The sequence below is a fragment of the Zerene cesonia genome, chromosome 1 (assembly GCF_012273895.1).
Source record: "Zerene cesonia ecotype Mississippi chromosome 1, Zerene_cesonia_1.1, whole genome shotgun sequence".
Classification (NCBI taxonomy): domain Eukaryota; kingdom Metazoa; phylum Arthropoda; class Insecta; order Lepidoptera; family Pieridae; genus Zerene; species Zerene cesonia.
Window position 1 is genome coordinate 5,365,174 of NC_052102.1, and position 25,577 is coordinate 5,390,750.

Consider the following 25,577-nt stretch of genomic DNA (forward strand, 5'->3'; position numbering starts at 1 on the left):
TGTAGAGAAATCCGATTGGTGTTCTATATTTATTGTTTTACAAGTATTTAATATTCCATTAATAATAAAAAATGAATATAGGTAAAAGGTAGGAATTAAAAAAGCAGAATTTTGATATCAATTTATATTGTCAAGAAGTAATTAAGATTGTGGGGCTGCAGCAGTAGTGGTAGCAGCTGCCTCCTCACGAATACGGTCCTTCTTGAGCGTTCCCATAAACGCGGCCTTATCAGCCGGCGTCTGGAAGCGACCATGACCAAACTTGGATGATGTGTCAATGAACTTCAGGTTGATCTTCTCAAGTGCAGCTCTCTTAGTGTGGACACGTAGGGACTGAAAAATAAACATTAAACTTGTATTTTTTTTGCTTCTGTACATACTGTTTTATGATTGATAACTGCAGTTTATAAGAATGACATTATTACATATCCCGTAAGAAGTGATGTCAAGCAGAGCAGATTACATTAATGATTAATATCTAATTTCCATATTAATAAAAACTTAAGATTTTTTTATAAATACTCACTTTTCTTAAAGTAATAACACGCTTCTTAGGTCCCATACAACAACCCTTGATCATGACAAAGTCATTATTGACTTCACCATAATGAGGGAAACCACCCATGGGTGTGATTGATTTTTCAGATAAATCATATTCAGTGGATGCATTGTTCTTGATAACCTTTCCATCCTTTGTGTGAATACCTAGAAAAAATCATTAATACTTTGTGTATAGAATTTCAAATCAATTATACCTGGGTACATATAGAAAAAACAAAAATCAGAGGGTGGTAAAAGTCAGTGTATGTCTTGCCATGATTAATCCAAAGCAAAAAATTACCGATGTTAATCAACAAAGATATTGCTTTTTGTTTTTGATATTTGCATTTACATATAAAAAAACAAATAATCCTCTTTACTATGTTACGCAAAAGGAATATAAAAAACATATTGACAGTACACAAAAGAAACAACATTGTATAAATATAATACCTTGACCAATTCTGTAGATTTTCTTGTTCATTTCAGTACGATGATGGTAGCCCTTTTGACCAGCACGGGCAACAGTGAACGAAACTCTTGAAGGATGCCAGGCTCCAATACAAGCAACTTTACGCAGACCCTTGTGCGTCTTACGTGGAAGTTTCTTTGTATGCCAACGAGATGTCACACCTTGTGAATAAGAAAATTAAAAATAACTACAGATTTAAAAAAAATGTTATACAAAAATATAATATAAAAATATGTACTAATATTAATTAATAATAGAACAAAAAAATTAAAGTATACCTTTGTATCCCTTGCCCTTAGTAACACCAATGCAGTCAATCATCTCATCTTGAGTGAAGACAGAATCAATAGGAATGGGTTTTTCGAGGTGCTCTCGCGCCCATTTTACTTTATCTTCAATAGTACCACCATTGACTTGAATTTCCATGATATGAGCCTTCTTTTGACGTTGTTTCAATAGCTTCATCTGAGTGTGAGCAATGATTCTAATGACACTGCAGTAGCGGATCATTTTCTTGAAGTCCTTATCAATGGACTTGCGACCTAGCTCATCTTGCCATTTCTTGCTTGCCTTGGTAAAAGCCTTCTTCTTGCACTTGTACCTAAATTAGCAGAAGACATATGATGCTGTAAAGAAAGCCATCAGCCTCATCGTTGAGCGGAGACCAAGTGGCAGTAATATGCACAATGCATATATGTTTTAAACCCTCATCCCTTGAGAGGAGAGCTATGAGTTTCAATTAGTACATTACATATAATAAATCAATTTGACAAGCATAAAAACAATAAAGAGATTTTATACCAGTTCTTGTAGAAACGACGACGGCAGTCTTCAGACATATGTTCCGCCCAGACAGTCATCAATGTACGAAGACCATGTGGTGTTTCGATATATCCAACGACACCAACACAAACCATGGGAGGAGTCTCGATGATGGTGACAGCTTCCACGATTTCTTTTTTGTTAATCTCTATAAAATTAATTAAAATATTGTTAAGAATGCAATGTTATTCAAATACGTACATCATAAAGAAGTTAGAGCAAAAAATACTTACTTGATCCAGGACGGTCAGGTTCACGGACCACGTGGGTCATACCAGCTTTGTAACCAATAAAAGCTGTTAAATGTACAGGTTTGCTGGGATCATCTTTAGGGAAAGCCTTTACTTTACCACGATGACGGCGGGATCTCTTCTTGGGATAGAATCCCATCGACCCATGGCGGGGAGCCGAAAACTTTCTATGCGACTAAAACAAGAAAAAATATTAATGAACAAAGCGTATCCTACATTAACCCTTTTGGTAGTTTAAAATTCTACATCAGTCCGCCCTAGTATCTTCACAAAGATTCAGGTTCTAACCGTATTTTTAAAGAGTTTGTTATCATCATGTTTTTCATTTTCACAAAAATATAATTTCAGTACAGATTCTAACAGCTCAAAACATAATAGTATATTAAAATAACAGAAAAAGTAACAAGGATTACGGTGATATATTGCGATTTAAACCGAGTTTTGTTTTATCATCTGGCGACGTCTACTTACCATCCTGGTAGATGGTCGCAACAAAAATGGCCGAATTAAAGAACTTTTACAATCGACATTGACTTAAATTCTATAGTCTACAGCCAGTATATAAGTGTATAATCTATGGTCTACAGTCTATACCTGAGATAACTTTGACAGTTGTTTATAGCAGGTTTTTTAGGGTGTATACCAAAGAGTAGATAATACTACGGGTATTCACAGTAAAAGCAAAGGAATAAATATCGCGTAAGTATGAATCTGATACCTACACATTTGATTGATCGACGTCTTCTGTGTTATGGGGGGGTTTACAATACACAAACATGAGCTATGCAAACTTTTGTGCTAGCTAGTCTATACAATTAGTTATCTGAATAGACCAGCCTAGACTTTTAATTAGGTTTTTTATTGACGCAAGAAAAACCGAACGGAACGATTAATGTTCAGCTCTATCGAGCTCTTTTTAGAATTTCAATATCTAAAGTAATCAATATGACAATATTATGTATCCACGGCCATAGATATGAGTATATTGATTTAATCTAAGATCCATGGCCATAGACTATATTTAAAACAATAGTTATGTACCCGTATTACTATACTACTCTTTGGTCGTGGCTGGCTGGCTTGACGCTTTACGCTTGTCATTTGTCAAGCTTGTACTTTGATTTTTGAAGTTTATGAGTCTGATCTAATAAATTATCAACAAATCAAAAATAATAGTAGTGTTTTTATAGATTGCAATAGACAGTACATAACTAATAACGAAATGGCAGGACCTATGGATAGAATACAAGTTTTAGATGATATTGAAAAAGACATAATAACATGTTTGCAGTGTGCAGGTATTATTTATGTCGTATTCATATCTGTGGTATCATATTTATTCAATTTAAATAATTTTGTCCAATTCGTTTTCAGCGCAAGCTTTACTTGAATTAGGTAAAGAAAAATCTAGCCAGAAACAAGCAGAAAGTAATACTTCCCAATTTTTGAGAACACTGAGCCAAGTTGAATCTAAATTGAGTGATCAAATAAATTATCTCACACAAGTGTCCACAGGGCAGCCACACGAAGGTTCTGGATATGCATCACAAAAAGTTTTACAAATGGCCTGGCATAGACTGGAACATGTTCGGTCTTGGATAAATGAGTTGGAGAGACTCAAAGCAGCTCATTTAGCTTCAAGTAATAGATCTGTTGCCAATGTACCTAATGGTGGAATGACTTCATCTGGCACTAGTACATAAGAATTAATTATAATATTTTATTAAATTAATGATGTTAGCAACAATGTATGTTGATATTGTAATGTAATGCGTGCACAGCTATGAACTTTGGCAACATACTGGTTATTTTAATTTTGCTATTTGCACACAATATAGTGCATGGGACGATTAAAATTTTGAAATAGAGGATGGATATGATTTGTGTGATGATCACATTTAAAGATCAGAACAAAGTCCTTGAGTTTCTAATGCAATAAAGAATTAGAATATAATAGGCTGTTTTCCTTTCCTTCAATCAATATTGAAACTTGATCAGGTACATAATAAATATTTCCCTGTAAAATGTGCTTACATTCAAAATTTAAATGTTTATATAGTTAAAATTGGATTATACTATACAATGGTTTAAAGCTAAATATATAATCCACATCTCATTGCATGCTTTAAAATTTTCCTATGGCATAGATAATGCAAAATGATAAAAATAAAATAAAAACAAAATGTACAGCAGATAACAAAAATTTATTGACAAATACAAGCAAAACAAATATATTAATAATGGATCTCAATTTGTCATCTAGAATGAAGAAAACAATCATATCAATAAAAAAGTATTGTGACTTATATACATTTTGCTATTTTAAGCTTAAAAATGCATCAATATGAAACATAAATATATACATAAACAATACTCATGACATACATTTATTTCAATAAATACATTCATTACTAATACTTAACTAATATTAGTGCTTTGAGTGTATTATAGTAATGAAACTAAGGTTTAATGAATTTATTTATATTGTCTAATGGGCTCCATCAGTTTGTGTAGAACTTTCTTTACAAACAGCAGTTTATCAGCCCTAATCGAAATCACTCCTCTTTTCAGCTTCGTTGATTTGCATTTGCCTTCGTGAATTTCTCTATGTCGTCAAGTGAACGTTTTGCCTTGGATGATATATCATCCATAGATCTTCGTGCAGTTGAAGTTATATCATCAATCGACTTCTTTGTTTGAGAGAGGAGCTCATCAGTACTTTTACAGGCAGAGTTAGCAAGTTCTTTGATTTCATTGTCCAACTTGCCAATTACCCATTCAATAGCTTGGCGGCCCTTCCCTGCGTTAAGTGATATTTTATTTGTTAGTAAATCTTCCATGTAACTGCTGAGAGGTACTCCCTGAAAATTTTAGAAACTTTAATATTAATTACATGTCAGGTATGTGATTAAGGTCATAAATAAAAATATTAAGCTAATTTATTCCTAAGAATTGTACCAAGTTTATACAAAATAATTGTATTGTCCAATAATCCAAAAAATAAATATACCTGCACAGTTACTACAGCCTCTTGTGTCAATAGAGTTTTGGAGGTATCTGTAGGATGTGGAGTGTATCGGACTGTTTCATCAACAGCAATGTAGCGACAAAATGTCAAATTAGTAGTTTTCAATGTCATTTGACGCTCATTTGGATTTACTTCTGACTTTTCACTTGCATAGCATATTTTAGCTGTTCCAATGAGCTGAAAAATAAATTAAAGGCAATAGTTCAAAAGATAAATAAATCACAATATGTATATTAAATTGTTTAAATCGGACTATGTAAACTCTTTACAACTTTCATTAATTTATTATTTTTAGACATAAAACATTTATTATATTATGATCAGTATTACAATGTCAAAGAAAAGCTTTATCTCTATTGAGTCTGACAAAAAATAATGTGTCTGATAAAGATTAAGATAATATAATCTTTGAAATATACATATGATAATATGAGGGGTTTAATGGGAGATAATTGTATTAAAGTTAATTAAGCAGTTATCAAACCAAAGAAATTATCTACTAAAATAATAAGTTTCATTCTATTATCTAATTTTTGAAAATAATTTCTTCAAGAATTATGCAAAAAAAAACTTTAATTATGAATCTACTAGAGAGACCATAGTATGGAAAGCAAGATGGGACTGTGGTAAAATCATTGTTATAAAGAGTTTACATACATCTGTTTATGGTTTCATACCGCTTGTGCCCATCTAGGGAAGAACCATTTTGAACTGACAAGTCTGTGGGTATGCAAAACTCCATCGACAACCCTTCGTTCCACCACATCAATTCCTATCACGGCTGGATTCATGGGGTTTGGATATTTACGCCATGCTGCTTGTGCAACTGTCTCCCAAGGGTGGCTATAAAATGAGAACGACAGTTGCAGTTGAAATACAATAGCTTTAATTTATCAATGAACTTTACGCTAATCAGTAATGTTGCGTCACAACATTGAACATACTTAAATGTGTGCTCTGAAGTCCAAATCTTCATATTTGTGTAGTTTTATAGATTATCCAACTTCAATTGCGAAAAAGCACCTTCTTCCATTCAATTTTTGGTGTCAGACGGTAATAACGTTACATTACGATCTACCAAACATTACCTTCGTCCTCTTTTATTAAGACACAAAGAGGAAAGAAAATTCCATTAATTTTAGGAAATTTGAATGACAGTGACATTTGAGTTTTGTCAATAAGTCCACAGATTATTCACAGGTCTTAGTAATAGACAGTAATAGAGAGTAAAAAACAATTTTGAGTTGCAATGTATACATATGCATTTGCTTACATATGAAATATTAACGGTCAAGAAGTCACGACAATTTGTTTTCGCAAATACCTCGCGACTTATGATTCGGAGGTTAATAAAGGTCATTATAACATTTTAATTGTGTTCAGTAGATCATCGGGTGCCAGTGGTAGAATAGTTATTGTACTATATATTGCTTTTTAGCACTTAATCCTCATAATAAGTTAACGTTCCCTAGCCAAGTTCTCGAAAGTAATTTGACACATTTGCATTGTAAGAAGAGTGGCACCAGATCGGCGGAGAAGACACGTTGTCCATATGTACAAACAGTCAATAATAAAATAACAATGCAGTACCTAAAACTAATCAAAATATCATGAGTCGGATATGGGTTCATAGATACCTTTAAAATAAATGAAGCAATATAATATGTATTTACTTTCTGATCTGATGATGTACAATCTGTATCATTGTAAAGTTTCATTAAAATCGATTCGCCAGTTTTTATGTCACATGTTTAAGGGTAACAAACATCCATCCATCCAACGTTATTGATATGTTATTGATATGATACATGGTTTCGTAAATATTAAATTCGACTTTCCAGTAGCGTTTCGCAACATTCAGTTTTGTGTACCCAATAAAGAAATCACCGCACATGCCACAATAAAAAAATCTCCTGTCGATATTTTCCACATACACACACTATAACAGGTGTTAGCATAGATTATACACTTATATACGGGTGTTAGTTTGATTTTATGCGTGCTGTGTTATCTTTGAAGACAGAAGTCAATGTCATGGACTGTGCTCGTATCGGTTTATCGTAGTATATTAGGTACTTAATTAACTAGTATATAAGTGTATAATCCATGGTACTTACACAGCGTCTGTGGGTTTATCCTAATTACTATCAGTTATCGGTAGGCATCGTTATAATTCTTAGTGCTTATTTTACGAAGGTACGCTGTAATTGTTTTTATTATATTATTGAAGAAAGGGAATTGTAGGAAGTGAATAAGTTAGAAAAGATATAAAAATAAGTAATTATTGACTTATGTTAAAATTTATTATGTAAAAAATAATATCTTTTCATTTGATTTTAAATAATTCAATTCAATATTATAGTATAAGAGATAAATGGTAATCAATGGGTGCTAACCATGAAGAGAATTCCCTGCGATATAGAAGGGCGCAGAGTGTTACAACTGCTGAAGAAATCACTGAAAAAGAAAAAAGAGCTCGAAGATCCCAATTCGATAGACCGTATGTTAATAATTAAAAAATATACGATTATAATTATATGTAATAATTATTTCTTTTGATTATTAATAAAATAATATAATTTCAGATGTCACAAGCCAAGAGATTCTCTTTTTTCTTGGACTTCAGAATTCACAAATTTCACAGGCTTAGTAAATTGGGGTTTTCTCATGTTAACAATAGGAGGATTGCGTTTATGTCTTGAAAATTTTTTAAAGTAAGTTCACTTTTATTCTATTTCACAGTGCTACTCATTCCATGAGTACTGTTATTTAAATTATTATTCATGCCAATATGTTTATTTATAATAAATTGATAAAGCATTTCTTACTCAGACAACATGCAATGGTCTCAGTGTGAAAAATTTCTTTTTTGTATCTATTTTATCTAAAATATGGCTTCTAAATGATTGGTTGAAGAAGAAATTCTATAACTGTCTATAGTTGACTATAGTTAACTTAATTTTATTGACATTTTGTGTTACACATTATTGGTTCCATAATATTTTTGTTGTTTGTAAAACTATAATTATAATGCTCTTTTCATACTTTTTCATGCATCCTTTAATGGTCAAACCAGGAATTCTGCATGTAAGTGGATAAAGTAGTGTTATACATTAAAAATGTTTTAATCATTTGTAACTTGTCCTTGATTTATATATAAGGAGCCGGAGGCCCGTTTCCTTTTCCTCACCCGTCCCAGTCCATTCCTTCTTTCCAGTCGATAATCCTTTCCTTTTCTCTTACCCCATAAAAGCGAGCAGCGCATTCGCAGAGGCACTACCTTTGCGAATGTTCATGGGTGGTGGTGATCGCTTACCATCAGGCGAACCACCAGCTCAGTTGCCCGCTATGACATAAAAAAAAAATATAAGATATATATAAACATATCCTTTTCAGGTATGGAATACGTGTGAATCCCTTTGAGTGGATAATTGTTCTAACTGGTTACAATGAAGGCAAAAATTATCAATACCCATCAATAATACTTTTGATGTGTAAGATTTTTGAAATGTTTATTTAATGCTGTTAATTTTTTTTTTGTTATAGATTTTATAAAAGCTTAATGTAATATCTTATTTAGATTAATAATTGAAGTAGTTATTTAAAAATTTTAATTATTTGTTACAATTTGGACACTTGTATTTATCAATATGTAATTGAATCCTAATCTTTTTTTAGATAGTGTTGTACCGGCTGTTATCAGTTTACTGATTGAGAAAGCGATTGCGGCGGTAAGTTTTTAATATACAAACAAAAAAGATACAATTTTTTGAAATAATAAATTTTTAGAATTTTTTATTTCTTTCAGGATTTGTTCACACAAAAATTAGGAGTTACATTACAAATAATTAATTTATTAACAGAAATAAGTCTACCAGTTATTGTTCTAAATTTCAGTAATCAAGAATTTAGTTTTGGTTTGTATATTATTTTATTAATTTACTACTGCAGTATAGCAACTACAAAATCTTCACCTAGTTACCACACTCCTCTAGAACAACTGATACTGATTCTCATGAAATTTTGTGTGCATATCGGTTTGGTCTGAGAATCGACCAACAAGTATTTTTCATACTCCTAAATTATATGACTAAGCCAGAAAGGCATTTGCCAGGTCAGTACTACATATAATGTAAAAATCTTCCAAAAGTAGACAAATTACTTGGAATCTATTTTTAAGTCAAGTTATTGTCTAGATTATGTGCATTTCAGTCTGTATTTTTCCAAAAACAGCTACATCCAAAAATTTTAAATATGAGTTTAGAGTTATGTTTTTAATTTTCAGTGGGAATAACTACAGTATGTATGATATATCTGGTAATATTCTTAAAATTGTGGAGCTACTGTCAAACAAATCACTGGTGCAGAAATGGGACAAGGACAAAGAAGTCGAAATCCTTGCGTCGTCAGAGTTTATCAGCACCAAATAGCAGTAAGTATTAATTTATTGGTTTCTATCAAGCAGACATTCCACTGCCTAGATCATTTCTACTTTCCATCAGGTAGACCTGTGGTCAAATGTCTGCGTGATCTGTTATAAGAAAGAGCTATATAAATATAGCACCATCCCTTTCTCACTCTGGACTAAGTACTGTTCTAAGACATCAAAGGGCTTAAGTATTGATTATAAGATATCTTAGTAGGAAAATGAATTTCCTAATTATTTAATTTTTATTTTATTCAAGAAACATGAAATAGATTATCTATATTTATTATATACATATAATAAAACAGTAAGCAGACTGTTTCACATAAAATGTATTTTAAATAGTATTTGCTATCCAATATGGCTGCTTTATACACTCCAAAACCCCCAAAATAGTTATTCAAAAATGTTTCCTTTTGCGTCTAATAGTCTATTTTTTAGAATTTGATAAAATTTTATATGGTGATTGATCAATATAAGGGGACTGAGGGACATTTTACTAGAAAAAAATATTTTATAGTGGTGGTGAATAGTAATCCATATCACATATCTGTAACCTGTAACAGGGATAGGTGTTTAAAGGGTTTTTACTGAAATTATCAGAAAACAATATAAACGGATTTAAAAAAATATATATACTGCCTCTTCGAAAATACACTAAGAGTACAAAATTTTGTCCACCCGGTTAAAGCCGCGGGCGGAAAGCTAGTTAGTCATAACCATTGAAATTGGTTCATCATATTATGAATCACGATCTTTGTTAGAATTGTCATATTTCCATAGAAACATAATTAATTGGGGTTTTAGTAAAACTCTATTCAGAATTCAAACGAATTTTAATTATTCATTTAATATCAATTTTGTTATTAGTATGTGATATGTAAATTTGATTCTTATCATCTTGGAAACATTCACAAATACAGTTATTATTTCATAATATTAAGAAAAGACTTTATAAAATATTTAAAAAGAAATAACGTTATCTTAGTGAGTAAATCTGAGTAAATAATTATTACTTATATACATGTAAATCTAAAAGGATTATATGGCATTGAACTTTGTATGTTATTATGATGTAATGATTGCCACTTTGAATATACGAGTGACTTGCATTTTTCAGGGCTATAATTGATTTTTTTATAATAGCAATATTTTTTCAGACTCGATAACGGATTGTTTCCGATGGATTACATAGATGCTGGCTATATGGCTCAAATGTTAAATGCACTTTCACCAGAAAAAAAAGTGTAAAAATAGAGTAGTTTAAATTTGGAAATCTTTAATGTATTGTGTTAAGAAAGTATGTTGTGATTCTATGTGTTATGTTATACATTATACACATGTTACTGTATTTGGAAAAGGAAAATTAATATGTTTTATAGATAAGCTATTTTCTCATTTCACATTCTGTTGTTCACGTTTCCAGATGCGCTTGTTAATGCCGAGCAAGATCGTAAGTTATATTTTTATAAAATGCACCTTTTTTTGTTTTAAAAGCACTAGCCTTGATGCTTTTGTGTGTGCTTAAAAAATTATTCATATCAATAACAGCAAATGTTATATGTACTGTAATTAATTACTAATAAGAAGCTTATTGAAAGTTTTAGAGCATTGAAATATTTTTATAAATGAAAATTTTTTATTTATAAAAATATTACAATATTTAAGATGAAAAAAAAATTAAATTTTTATCATGAGCGCATGATAACATTTTTTCGATTCCTTAAAAACTTTTCATTCGTAATTAGCTTTTTTTATATAATCCTACTAATATTATAAATGCGAAAGTTTGTAAAGATGTGTGTGTGTGTTTGTTGCTCTTTCACGCATAAAGAAGAAAGAAAGAAACTACTGAACCAATTGCAATTAAATTTGGTACGTAGATAGCTAGATAACTGGAATAACATATAGGCAACATTTTATCCCGATATTCCTACGGGATACGGACTTACGCGGGTGAAACCGGGGGGTAACAGCTAGTAATATATAATTGCATTAGTATTCGTGTTAAAATGACTTATAAATTTATAAATATAATTGCTTAGTTGGTGTTGGCCATAAGGTTGAGTTTAGGTATATGAGATTTTTTCATTGCATTATGATATTTTGATGTGTGTTTAAAAAACAAAACAAGAAAAAAATACCCAGAACATCTTTTTCGGACGTCAATTTAAAATAGAAACATGGGGGTGAATCGATGCGGGATCTTAGAATATTATATACGTATAACGACACGATGAGACAGTCTCGTATGATTTCTGTTTATAATTAAAAATGTTAAAATTATTATTAAAGGCAACCAGTGCCTTTTTTTATAATTTACGTAGTTTCTAAAACAATCTACCTATTACTTTGTTCATTAATAACATGCTTCGTTTGAATAAACAATTTTTTTTATACTTAAGAGGACTATAATCAAAATCTAGAATGATGCACACATATATATGATCAACGTGACGGTCTCCATTCAACGGTCTGCCGGCTCTGTCGGTATACGGGGCTGCACGCACACATGTGTACGTAATATGCTCAGATATAGAAGGATGCAATTAACAACAAAAAAAATGTTAATTTAAAAAAAAATTTATTACGTACTTTGAAGAATGATTTCGGAGAAAATATGTTTTCAACATGCTATCAAATAAGTATATTATATCCTAAAGCATATGATTTATTCTTCCTTTATTTACTACAGTGGATAGTTCAAGGCATTATATAACACGTTTTTAACTCATATAGTCCCCTTAATTATTCCGCTCGTTAAATGCTTTAAGATTCTTGTGCTATTTTATAATTTTAGTACGTATTGTTTTAGTTTAATGTTTAAATTTATATTCATGCATTATTTTTACACACAAATCTTGATAGTTTACCTCTTGTAAAACTCAATTAATTGTATGTAAATATTTCTTCGTTTTGTGTGAAATAACCGATGTATCCAGATGAACCCAAAAACTTAAATTAGTGAAAATATTACTTCTAAACTGAAATTGTAAACTACCTATATCAAGATCTTAATGTGATGTGCTTACTTTCCACATGTCGTTATATAAGATTATATATGTGCATTTCAAATGTGCAAAGAACCTCTAACTCCATATGGATTACCGTTCAAGGCTAAGTTTTGAAGCGATAACTAGAACGATTTACGAATATATTTATTTATTTACCATGAACGCTACTGTAAATGATAAACATTTCAATATTGTTAATATATATTAACCCTTGCTAGTGAATGCAAGTGAATGTTTTTAATACAACTATCTCAGTTTCACCGGTACGTTTGTATGTAAGCGACTCATTTAGACTCGGTTTTAAACCACTTTTAACGGAGCGATCTAATTCAATCGGATCGGTGACGATACAATAATTTCTTGAGTTTCTTTAATTATCCTGAATAGAATCGCCAAGATTAATTAAATACCTTACTTATAAAGTGACACAACTTAGTTGAATCATCATTGAAGCGTGTTTTTTTTTAGTTTTTAGCTATATTTATTTATTATACGGCTATTTTCAAAAATGGTTATGCATATTATGATTTGTTTGCTAACAAGTAGTAAGCTTGTAAGAACCAACAGTGAGTATGTCAATAATCGCATGTTTTCTTCGTCAGAAAACTCAGATCATGAGAAAACCGATGATATGATGGGCATCGTTAAATATCCAGACAACCTGAACCTTAGAGATTTGTTGTATTTCTTGCTTGCACCTACCCTTTGTTATGAATTGAATTTCCCACGTACAACAAGGTAAGTCAAAAAATTGCACTATGAATTGAGAATCAGTATTGTTCTTGGGGACAATGGTTTTTGCGTGCAATTACTATCTTCATAATTATTCACAAATAGACGTGTCCCATTACAATAATAATTACATGCTTAAGAACCACTATTATTTTTTGACTCACACAATAGAATTTGTCGAAAAATGACAAATTGAGCTGGATTATTCCCAATTTACTTTCCTTTATGTGTTTTAATTGATTGTTTTAGTAGTTTTTCTACATCAATATGTATAGATTTTTAAGACTACCCACAAAGTGTGTTTTAAGTAAATATACTTCACAAATATTATTTCGAATTGCAGGATCAGAAAAAGATTCCTCATCAAGAGAATAGTGGAAGTGATATTTGGAATGAACCTTATTTTGGCTCTATTCCAGCAATGGATGATTCCGTCCGTAAAGAACGCTGTGGACCCCTTCTCTCAAATGGATGTTGTAAGGATTACTGAGCGATTATTGAAACTTGCTGTAAGTGATTAATTATTTTGAATCGTCAATTGTCAAACAAATGAACGGATCTTTTACTTGATAGGACTTTAAACATATGTTTTCAATATTTAATCTAACATAGAGAGATACTATTAATATTTTATTTCAACACAGACTTTATATAAACAAATAGACTCACAATGACTGAAGAATTAGAACGCGACTGAATTACGTCGTGATGATAATGTAGAATTAAGTTAATCGAAATTAATTTTTGTTCTATTTAAATAAAGTTCACTGTCATTTGTACGACTGCAGTTAATTGTATAAAGATCGCAAATATCACGTCGATCAAAAATAATGGGTGAGAAAGTCGGAGGCTTATTACCTATTTTTAATCTTTCCCAGTCCTAACCTTCTTTCTGGACGTCAATTCTTTAATTTTAATAACCTGGCAACGTATTTGTAGAGTTATTTCTGCTCTGCAAATGTTCATAGGCAGTATTGGTCCCCTTACCATCAGGCGACCTCACAATAGGTAGTAGGCAACGGTGCCTACTTAAAATAAAACAAATAAACGAAGTCAATTTTGTGCCGCATCAACGCGGACACGTTTACCGGCATTGTTAGTCTATTTGCCTACATGAGGTAAATGTATTTCAAATAATACCGATTAGTTCTATTCATATTTAGTTCTCATACATTTTATATTTGGTAAGGTAATTCATGATTCTCTAATGTTATAAAAAATAATAATAATAAAAACTCCTTTCAGGTGCCCAACCATCTAATATGGCTATGTTTCTTCTACCTATCCTTTCATTCATTCTTAAACCTGATGGGAGAATTGCTTCATTTCGCTGATCGCAATTTCTACAACGACTGGTGGAATTCAAGGAACATAGCCGTCTTCTGGAGTACTTGGAACATGCCCGTACACCTGTGGGCTGTGAGACATGTGTACATTCCCATCACTGAAATGGGATATGGCAAAGGACTTGCTGGGATTGTGGTCTTTTTCATATCGGCTTTCTTCCATGAGTATTTGGTGAGTTTTTAATATCATGCGCTCGCTATTCGAAATTCAACCTCCTCTTTTTTACAACTGTTATTTCTATCAATCCGTAAATGTGTCATCAAGATAGTAAATTAAGATATTTACGAGAAGTTCGCGTTTTGTAAATACGTCGATTTATTTAATTTAACGCCATCTAGTTTTACACTAAGTAAGGAAATAGCATTATTTGGAAACTATAAAACTGACGCGCCATCTAGTTCCTAATTCAAATGGTGGGTACGATCAACTAAAGTGCCATCTCGTATCTAAACAAAGCGCGTGTAGTTTGTGAATAGATAGCGCGCAACTTTGCACTTTACATCCACTTTATCTACAGATTTTTATTAGTAAAGGTGATCATCTTTACTAATAAAAAGTAACTTATATCATAGGAAAACAAATTGCAGAATGATTTATTATTAATAATTTTTAGTCTTCGGCAATACGACAATATAATGGACCCTCATCATTTAAAAGATTTGATAATTTTTAGAAATCGAAAATAATTAATCTAAAAGAAATAATAGAATCTAATAGAAATTAATAATCCTTACTTCCACACTAGGATGCCATGTGTCGTGGGAACAAGTTTCTGAAAAATAATTTATAACATTTTATAGATATATATATACTCTATTCTTTTACAGGTAAGTGTCCCACTGCAAATGTTCAGAGTCTGGGCGTTCCTCGGCATGATGGCTCAGCCGCCTCTCTCTGTGATATCCAAGTTCGTGGAGAGGAAGCTGGGAGTGCGGTGGGGAAACATTATAGTTTGGAGTTCCCTTATACTGGGACAACCTCTGGCCATAATGATGTATTACCATGACTATGCCATAGCACATTATACTCCTAAATAGAGGAATTCCTATTATTCAAATTTTCTAAGAGATTTGCTAAGTTTTAAATAGCGGAGATTATTATTGTTATTGGATTCACAATATATCATTTGTTTAAGGGGTGCTAGTGTTAAGTTTTTAATAGTACAAATAGAAAAATATATTGATTAAGAGAAAGTCAAATATATTCTATCGCATTTTATAAGATTGTTCATGTTTATTTTATAATGTCTTTGGAAACTAATCAAAAAACCATGACAAAATAGATTTTTTCGAATTTTATATCTAATTAGGTTTTTTATATACATTGCATTTTTAGATGAAAGTTTTTTATTTATTTTTTCATATAAATAATGTGCAGTATTCAAGTTTGCATGCTATAGTACAAAAGGGATTTAATTTTTATTCTTTAGTAGTCATTAAGTGTTGCCAGAATTGCAAATAATTCATATTAAAATATGCGTACTATTGGGTCATGAATAAATTGTAAAAATGCTAGAACCAAAATATAATTAAGATAAAGTTAAGGAATAAAACTTTACTGGCTATTTTAGCTTTGTAAAAGGGAATTATTCTATACATATTGGTTTGCCCATTTTGTATATATGTTTCAGTCTGGTAGCTTTCTTGTTATGCAATTTTTATTTTATTGATAATTATATATGTTAATTGATATATGTGAAGGATATGCATCAAGTGATATTAATATTTTATATTGTATTGTTAACCATTTCATTTGTTATGGATATATTTTGATACTGATGTCACTTTATAAGTGAAACAATAACATATAAAACAAATATAATTGAGCTTTGAGAGACTACCTGGATGTAATAATAAAGAATTGAATTTGTTTTTGTGTTGGATTTGTAATGTTGTTATAATAAATTTGTATTTTTATGAAGATCATGCTCAAAATTTGTGAGATAATAATTTAATATTAATGTAATGGATAATGGATAAGTAGCTATATTTTTAATATATTGGTTATTATGCATTGCGTACATGTTTTTCATCAGAAAACTTGTTTGAAGAGATTAAATTTATTTAAAGTATAACATAATATATAAATTTTTAAAGAATGAAAAAAAATTGATCGCAAGATGGGATGGCACAAGGATAATTTTTTTTTCTTTCTAAAATTTCTCATTTATGAAGCATTTGGATCCCATAAAAATGAAAATTAAATATAGCATATTATATTTAATGAATAAAGACTGAAATTGGTTAGATCCTGAAGTTACTTGAAAAATATAAAACATAGTCAATATATGTTATAGTATATTATAATATTTATTTATGTTTTTATTTGTTTTTCTACAATTCCAACTATATTTTAAGTATAGTTTTATTGCCAATTTATAAAAACTGTTAACGCATTTGTGATGAGTTTAATAAATTTTTAAAATTATTTCCTGTTTATTATTTACTATGTAAAATTGAAAATAATACTATGAAATATAATAAGTATCGTTCTTTTCTACTCCTGCACCAAGCATAATATACTCGGGTGCTGTCCACTGTGTGTGCGCTGCTATACAAGGTACATGTGAATAAATTGTTTAAGTGCTCCTACCCAGCTTATCAATAACTAAATATTATTGATCACCTATTATGGATAAACATAACATCTATGAACTAATGGCTAAAGCGTGCAACCTCTGACTCGACATAAAGACATGTGCAGAGGTTGATGAACGATTATCTGATCGTTAAGAAGGTCAGTGCATAATATCAACAGTTTTACTGAGATTAACATTGTCACCGCATATTTTAACCTTAATGACGAATGCAGTTGAAAAACATACCGATTGCTGAGTGATGTCTTAGAAAATCATAAAATGTAAATTGTTCAGAAATAACTAAACACAAGAAAAAAAGTGTTGAAAAGAAGTAAGAAAGAAAGTAGTGTATATGCCCCAAAATGATAGCAATCATACCATTTGGTATGATAACTTACAAGTACTTACATAAAACATTATTACCATTAAATATTGAAAGTACTATCTATGAAGGATTGCAAAAGGCAGTGTCGAATGCAGAATGGCAGTGAAGGTATTGAGACGAATTACCATACGTTTGCCCAAGTGGCAGGAACTTTATTATCGTGTTTTATTTTATGAGTCTTCCTCTTATTAAATAAATTCCGATACTTACGAACGCCATAATATGATGATTTATTAAAATAAATCACAAAAATGAGTTAAAAAATAATGTAAATTCACGTTTATTACTTTAAGCTTAGGATCAGAAATATGTAAAATAAGGTTGAGTGACAAGTCGAGGATCGACGGGCGTGTGAGGAGTGACAGGAGAAAGAGGGCGGGCGGTGGATCAATTGATGAAGAGCGTCCGATACTAAAGCGTACGTGTTTCGCCCCGGGATTCTGGCTCTCCATCGCTATCAACCGAACCCACCTCATACTCCTTGCCTATTGTTTGTCAACAATACTTAATTTACATTATTATTATGCGTGATATGGACTTCCTGAAGACATAGTTCATTTGCACCTTCAGAACTGTCGTATAAACTCTTGTTTATTCGTGCCTTTTCTCATATTTCATTTTTTTCTAGTTATGTATAAACATAATATGTCGGTAGGAACAAATTAAATCACTAAGAAGATTTACAGACTTATTTACAAAAGTGTAGTATATAATAAAACTCTGATATTAAACTATTTTTACTTAAAAAAAAAACATTTTACGTACCTATTAAAATAAAGTACATATTAAGAAATCGCTATTAGCATTCCATTATGAGCAGATAATTAACAAAGGCGGTTAAACATTGGGATCAGTACGTGTTGGGTGAGAGTTAATCATGTAATAACATTTGTGGGTGAGAGGAAGCCCGCTAACAATGTTGACCGTGGAGAGCAAACAGCAGAAGCTGCGTCAGCCCGTCGAAACGCAACCCTATCCGATTCCACATCTACGCTTTTAACTCAATCAAAGCTTGTTAGTGTATTTTATGTTAAAAAACGCAATCGTATAACTGTGGGCTAAAATAGTTTGTTGGTAGAAGCTATGTACTTTCCTTTAGTTTCGATTTATTTATAGGTTTTTTTTTCAAGTTTTAAAGCATACCCCTATCTTTAAAATTATAAATTTTTATTACGACGATATTGATATCTAGTTGCAATAAACAATATATTTTTAAATAAATATAGTCAGTAAACAAATGGGTATCTATGTAATTAATTACAATTATTATTAGTAGATAGTTGGGGTGTCGGTAAATAATTATTATATTTTACACGGTCTATTGTTTTTCCAGTAATTGGGGAATCGTTTCAATTATTGAAGGATAATAAGGAAGGGGTTAAATGTTTAGAGTGGCAGGAAGAGGTCGGTGATTAAATGTAATTCGGGATTACGCTGACTTGTTAACCCCTCGAGATTGTCGAACCGTGAAATCAGTGCGCAAAGTACACTGTTAGCCGTATAATTGAAACAACTACAGTTGACCTTCAATTCATAATTTTATTTTTTAAATTCTTTGTCAATGTTACCTTAGATATAGGTAAATGATGTTTGTAAATTGTAAATTCACCTCTAGCTTTGTAACTTTCATGTTCGTGTTAATTAAACAAAGTAGCTTTTTCTTAATAAATTCTGTTCAATTATTTTTTATTTCAGTGTAATTTATAAAATAAAATTGAAGCCTAAGCATAAGTCACAATCAATCTACTATTAATGGAATGTCTAGGGTAACTACCCTCAATAAATCAAACAGATGAAAGAGGAATTACACATAGATAAGTAGGTAAATGATATTGCACGCAATTAGAATATCTAAAGAGATTTTAGTCTCCTCCTTACCTCTAGTTAATTTTTTTGATTGATATAAGTAGTTTAAGTGTCAATTTGTATTTTGACTAAGTGGCTGTGGTGGCTCAGTAGTGAAGACCTCGGACTTTAAATCGACAGGTCGGGGTTCGAGACCAGGCGAGGGTGCAGGAAATAAATAGAGTTTTCAATTTATTTGCGCATGGATAACGAAAACACTGCTCAAAGCGGTGTAGGAAACCATGTGACATCTATCAACCCGCACTTGGCCAGCGTGGTGGGTTATGGCCTGAACCCTCATAGGATGCCTGTGTCCCAGCAGTGGGAAGTCGGCTATGAAGGAGAACCTTATTCTTAACATGTAGAATCTAAAAATGTTCATTCATTTGCATGCTTTTTTATATATATACATTTCTCAATAGCATTAATGTGCGTGTTTATAACAATATTTTTTAATAATTTCATTATGTTGGTCCGCCTCGTTGTTCATTTATCTAATCCATATGAGAATCTTTAATTCATCAAAATTTGGTCGATTGGCAAAAATGCTAATAATGGTAATGCTGTATAGAAAAGTTTACCAGTTTTGTTCAGTTTCTCACATATATAACATTATATTTAATTCAAAAGACAGAGACAGGCACTATTTGATTTCTAAAATTATAAAAACTCCCTCCTAAATACAAAGGGATGATTTTTTTTAAAGTAGTTTATAAATTGTTAAGATGAAGGTTCTTTTGAATAAGTTTTAGTTAGAACATTCTATTAACACATAAAAACAAAAACGGTTATATTTGTAGATATAAATCACAAATAACATAATACTATATAAAATGCAATAAGATTATGCGTATAGTATAGTTACAATATTTCATAGATTGATTAGAAAATAAAGCAAAATACATTTCAATAAGTTGTAAGAAAATTGATATCACTAATCTACATTATAATGACATAGCTAGTAGTAGTAATGATAATACTTCGTAGGTTATAGGTACGGTGCGTCTATTTGATTATAATTATTTTTATACAATACATTAAAAACCGCGAATAATAACTTTATCGCTATCTATCTTCATACTTCGAATTACAGCTGCTTTTAAAACATCATAATGCCTAATAGTTAATTTAAAAAAGTTCGACGGTGAACTGATTATTTTTCGTTCAAATATCATAGACCTCCCTCTCTACATTTTAAATTACCTTCAGTTCTTTGTGAGTGTGTAATTTTTGGTTTACAATAAAGTATTTTTCTTATCTTTAAATAAATAGGTGAATACATATTTCAACTGCTTAACAATAATTTGTTATTTATATCTAAATATCTCATATTTAGCTGACTGTATTATTATTAACCATCTACCTATATATAGGTATGTGTACACCGTACTATGTAATTAATGAGGTTCAGTTACATGTGTAAGTGTGGTTGTGACTTGTAAATATGTTGTGTTTATATTGTGATGTCTTATTGCGAGCGGGCTTATATCTGCGATAATAAGGCTGTAGCGAACATTGCGCGCGTCGCATAGCGTCATTGGGTTACAGGGCGGAGTCTCGCGCCGCCCTGCTTGCGGCGGCAGTTCGTTTCCGGCCGGCGCGCGCCCCGTACGCTTTCATGGTAGAACACGCGCTCGTCGACTGCCCTCAGTCGAGTGCCATGCAGACGCTGACTCCACAACCACACCGTGATGCAGATGAGGACCAGCTCGCCGACGAATACGTTCAAAATTTTGAACTTGATCATCTTGAAGACCATCATCTTGTTAAACGCGAGCCTTTAAGAACTGGATGGCACGACCTTGTGGACGCCCTGCCTGCGTGCGCTCGCGCTTGTCGCCAGTGGCCTGATGCAGGTCCTTATCCCCAGCCGCATGTCGCTATCGCAGTTGACCCCAGCACGCCTCCAGAGACTCCCCCGGCCCCGATCGGTCGTAGCCCCTGTCGAGCGGCACCAGTAGATGATGTGTTATGGCTGCCGCATATGCGAGAACCATTAGATATGCGTACAGTTCCATGTGGTAATTTTGAGGAATGGGATCGACGGGAATGGAGAGACGATCCTCATCATGTGCAACAAGTTGGGCTGCGCCCAGCAAGCTCATGCTCTGCACTGTCTCCACGGACGGGGCCCCATCCTTCGTATCAGCCCTCATCCTGTGGGGACGATCTAATAAGTGATGATTTGCTTATGACTCTTAGCGTTCGGGAGCTCAATAAGCGACTTCATGGATTTCCTCGGGAGGATGTGACTCGCCTGAAACAAAAACGAAGGACCCTGAAAAATAGAGGATACGCTCAAAACTGCCGTAGCAAGAGACTACAGCAGCGCCAGGAGTTAGAATTGGCGAATCGTTCTTTACAAGACGAGTTGCACCTGCTACAGCTGCAGGTGGCACGCGTGACGCACGAGCGTGACGTGCTGAAGCAGAGGCTGTCGCTGATGGGGCGCGAGCACGCGGTGCCGCAGCACGCAGGCCACGCGCCGCCCACCCCGCACTCGTCGCCGGAGTTCTTTTCGGAGCTGTGACGGCAGGGAGCGGCGCCGCGGGCTGCCGCCGCCGCCTCCGCCGCTGCCTCCAGCTCTTCAGCGGCTTGCGCCTGGCAGCGCTACTAAGCTCTCGATGGACAGTTCGTGCTTTTGTTAAGTTTGAGGTTGAATTATTATAATCAGTTCCAGTTTTATAGTTTTTTTATTGGTGGAACAATGTGGCCGTGGGATTCGATAGAGATGGCTAATATACACCGTGTTAAAAGTTGTATGGTTGTGTCGTAATATATGCATAGCTTCGTTAATATAAATTTGTGTATTGATAAATTATAGGTACATAAGTTTAATGATTCACCAACTGATAAATCAGATAAATAATTGTAAATAGATATACCTACTTAAATAATAATTTCTATCTATAGGATTTCTGTTTTCTTAATAAAACATTATATAAAAAAGTTTATTTTTTATTGCCGTTACTAATTTTATAGAAAATATTAACAGATACCTTTTGACATTAACGTGATTCCTAAAGCATAAATATATTTTCTTTATATTAGTTTACAAATAAGTGTTCATTAAGTTTATTTTCATTTATTTTATTGTTTATCTTATAATCTATAACTAACTTCAAAAAACATATAGATGATCTAATGTGCACTATATTTATTTTTATAGATATTCAAGTAAAAATGTAAGAGTTGTAAATACTATCTAATTATTGTAACTTTATATCTACCTATAAAACCTGGATAGCTATACCAACTACTAAGCTAGCTTCCTAGTTTCGTTAAAACTACAGAAATTTTGAATAAAATTAAAAATCTCAAAGAAGACTCATTTATCTATGTTATTCTCTGTAGTGGCTATATTTATATAAGTTCTATTTATATAAGGTAATTTTCATATACTTACCTATCATATACCTTTCATATACCTTTCATATACCAAAACAACAATGTCAATATATCATAATTATAATGTATCAGGTTTTAACTCATTTTCGTTATGTACACTAATGTAAATTGACGGACTAAAAATGGAAACCTTAAAAATCATTTTTGAAATTGATAGATGAATTTAACACCTGGGAACGATAATCAATTATTGCATACATATAACATACGCATGAGCATTTTCTATACTCATTAGCATTTAACCACTATATAAAAAAAAACATTATCTCATAAAAAATATTCGATAAAAGAAAAGAAAAAACATTCCATCAGCAGTTGGTCTTTGTGATCAACATAATTTTGATTGAAAAATTAAATTTACGCCTTTCTTTACTATATTATTAAATTTCTAGTTGAAAAATATCTTTTTCGCACGAACATTGTATCTTATATTTTACTCATTAAAAGGACTATTTCACAAAACTTTCCACTAAGTTTTCATCTCCCAGTTTTAAGATTTTCATTAAGGAAAGCAAAGTCAGGATAGTGGTTTATTCATATGAAGAAAAATTTAAATACACAACACAACGCCACTCTTGTTTCGCTGAATCTCTCTTCTATAGGTGAAACTTATGATATCTTGATAATTACAGGAATAATTTGATCAGGAACGATCATAAGTAACAATTAGGTACACAATCAGCGACAAAAAAATTAAATCACCAAAATCCGACTCTGGCAAATTTTTGTGATTATTGACCAAGCTGGGTTACGCAGTTAAATAATTATTCATTTATTTAGTTAATTTTGGTAGGTTTTGTGAATTCGCCTTAAAGTTATTTCAAGAAGCTTGATATTGATTTAGCGTTGTTTCAGTCGACTAGAATTTTCCTAAACAGACAGTTTCAACCTTTATGTTCACATTCACACCCATACGCACAAAATTTCGAATATCACAAAATACTTTTAATTTAGTGTTTCTTTTAGTAGTTGTGCGAAAAGACAACTTGCTTTATATGATTGAAACTTTAACCCTTGCAACTAAACACAGAGTTTCAATAAAATCAAGAGTTTTTGTGTTTTATTAGGTATGTCGATTAATGTGAAGGCATCGAAAATTTTTTTATTTTAAAGTTTAGTAATTCCGAAAAGTATTTCCGACTTCTTTGTATTTTCCCTAACAATAATATCATATTCTATCATTACTTCCAAGCACCGATAACTCAGGTCGACTCAAGTCGACTTCAGGTCGAGTTTAAAATTTTCCGGATAACAAGGGTAAATATAAGAAAATGGTCTGTTCCAGAGAGGTTAAAAATCCTACTTAATCCTACTGTTGTTATAATATTATGAATGCGAAAGTTTGTAAGGATGTGTGTGTCTTTGTTGCTCTTTCACGCAAAAACTACTGAACCGGTTGCAATGAAATTTGGTACGTAGATAGCTGGACAACTGGAATAACATACAGGCAACTTTTTATCCCGATATTCCTACGGGATATGAACTTACACGGGTGAAACCGCGGGGCGCAGCTAGCAATATCATAATTTTCACAGACAAATATCTCATTAAAAATAAAGAACACTCCTGGTATACACATTACATGCAAATTTGTAAAATAATTAATTGTGTCTGTAGAGAAATCATAAATATTCTAGATTTTGTAATCTGAGTTCAACAACCTGGTAAGTCTCTTTGCAAACCTTAAAAAAATCTGAAAATCTCTTTTATATGGTATAATAAAATGCATTATATTAACGATCGTAAGATCGACGATGACCGACGATCATTAAGAATTTGTTTTGTGCATTTCAGAACATTTTACATTGCCAGGAGGCATCACTTCGCGATAAATCAGCGTACTACTACTGCACACTACACCTTATATCTAAAATCAAATATAAATTTATGGAAAATAAAAATAATTATTAAATATGTATAATATTGTGTCCATATATTTAAAAAATTGGGAGAGATATCCTATATTTCATATTATATTGTCTTTGGATCATGTTATATGAATTTGGTGCTGTCCAAATTCATTTGGTGTTGTATATTCAAATTGACTACGTATATTGAAAATTGAGTACAATGACTTATTGGTGCTGATTCTGCAGTTTGGCAAATAACCGACGGCATTGATGGCGATTGCTCAAGAGTTGCACGAAATGAGGTCGCTGTATGCAGTTCGTATCTAAATTACGATAAATAATTATAATTTTACTATCTTGCGTGATGATATGTTGATTTATTTCTCAAAAACATATATATGAATAAATTATGGACCCGGTGAATGATCCTAGGACACTGCGGAGCAAAGCCCTTTTCATAATGCTGATACTTATAGTTTTCTTTTTATATTCGAGTTTAATGGTAACTATTTTAGTTTTTATATTGTGTGTGTATTTATTTATCTCTAAAAATGAATCAATAAATAATTAACTAATTTTAAAACTATACATACTTATAGTTAACACCGTGCAAAAGAGGAAGTAAGTATTAGGGATATTATGGAAGAGAGGTCCCCTATTCAAAATTGTTTCATCATACAGATAATGTAATTTATTTCAGTGTGTCATGTAACTTTTTTTTAATCATTGAATTAAGTTTTTTTTATAAATACAAAATTATATTATATAAGGTGTTAATTTCTGCAACACCAATAGGTGACAATAAAACTAGTACACATATAGACATAATAAGGTCTAAAACAGTATAGATAGTAGGTACCTACTAAATTTATCCAGGCT

General features: G+C 31.9%; 5 protein-coding genes across 9 annotated transcripts; 3 read left to right on the forward strand and 2 right to left on the reverse strand.

Moving 5' to 3' along the window:
- Positions 1-106: 106 nt before the first annotated feature.
- On the reverse strand, positions 107-2,648 carry LOC119832285 (60S ribosomal protein L3). Its single transcript, XM_038355982.1, has 7 exons — positions 2,557-2,648; positions 2,068-2,260; positions 1,814-1,982; positions 1,291-1,613; positions 994-1,173; positions 527-705; positions 107-333 (listed from the first exon to the last, which is right to left on the reverse strand). Exons 1-7 carry the CDS (start codon positions 2,557-2,559, stop codon positions 142-144), a joined length of 1,239 nt encoding a protein of 412 aa, XP_038211910.1. The 5' UTR covers positions 2,560-2,648; the 3' UTR covers positions 107-141.
- A 558-nt stretch (positions 2,649-3,206) lies between these two features.
- Positions 3,207-4,041, forward strand: LOC119840495 (mediator of RNA polymerase II transcription subunit 11). The gene is made up of 2 exons (XM_038367137.1): positions 3,207-3,383; positions 3,460-4,041. Exons 1-2 carry the CDS (start codon positions 3,308-3,310, stop codon positions 3,786-3,788), a joined length of 405 nt encoding a protein of 134 aa, XP_038223065.1. The 5' UTR covers positions 3,207-3,307; the 3' UTR covers positions 3,789-4,041.
- A 509-nt stretch (positions 4,042-4,550) lies between these two features.
- On the reverse strand, positions 4,551-6,258 carry LOC119829845 (protein slowmo). Its single transcript, XM_038352552.1, has 4 exons — positions 6,058-6,258; positions 5,791-5,956; positions 5,096-5,290; positions 4,551-4,946 (listed from the first exon to the last, which is right to left on the reverse strand). The coding sequence occupies exons 1-4, from the start codon at positions 6,087-6,089 to the stop codon at positions 4,653-4,655; spliced, it is 687 nt and encodes a 228-aa protein (XP_038208480.1). The 5' UTR covers positions 6,090-6,258; the 3' UTR covers positions 4,551-4,652.
- An 854-nt stretch (positions 6,259-7,112) lies between these two features.
- On the forward strand, positions 7,113-16,972 carry LOC119830300 (diacylglycerol O-acyltransferase 1). Of its 5 annotated transcripts, none has more exons than XM_038353271.1 (12): positions 7,113-7,390; positions 7,476-7,613; positions 7,699-7,827; positions 8,510-8,607; positions 8,792-8,844; positions 8,922-9,030; positions 9,399-9,545; positions 10,966-10,992; positions 13,156-13,291; positions 13,629-13,794; positions 14,531-14,803; positions 15,460-16,972. In XM_038353271.1, the coding sequence occupies exons 2-12, from the start codon at positions 7,498-7,500 to the stop codon at positions 15,667-15,669; spliced, it is 1,464 nt and encodes a 487-aa protein (XP_038209199.1). In that variant the 5' UTR covers positions 7,113-7,390; positions 7,476-7,497; the 3' UTR covers positions 15,670-16,972. The 5 variants fall into 5 exon arrangements, with proteins under 5 accessions (XP_038209199.1, XP_038209216.1, XP_038209192.1 ...); XM_038353264.1 differs by having other exon boundaries at positions 7,114-7,309; XM_038353280.1 differs by having other exon boundaries at positions 7,227-7,270.
- A 4,074-nt stretch (positions 16,973-21,046) lies between these two features.
- LOC119829951 (transcription factor MafA-like) lies at positions 21,047-22,296 on the forward strand. Its single transcript, XM_038352700.1, has one exon. The coding sequence runs from the start codon at positions 21,059-21,061 to the stop codon at positions 21,968-21,970; it is 912 nt and encodes a 303-aa protein (XP_038208628.1). The 5' UTR covers positions 21,047-21,058; the 3' UTR covers positions 21,971-22,296.
- Positions 22,297-25,577: the final 3,281 nt, after the last annotated feature.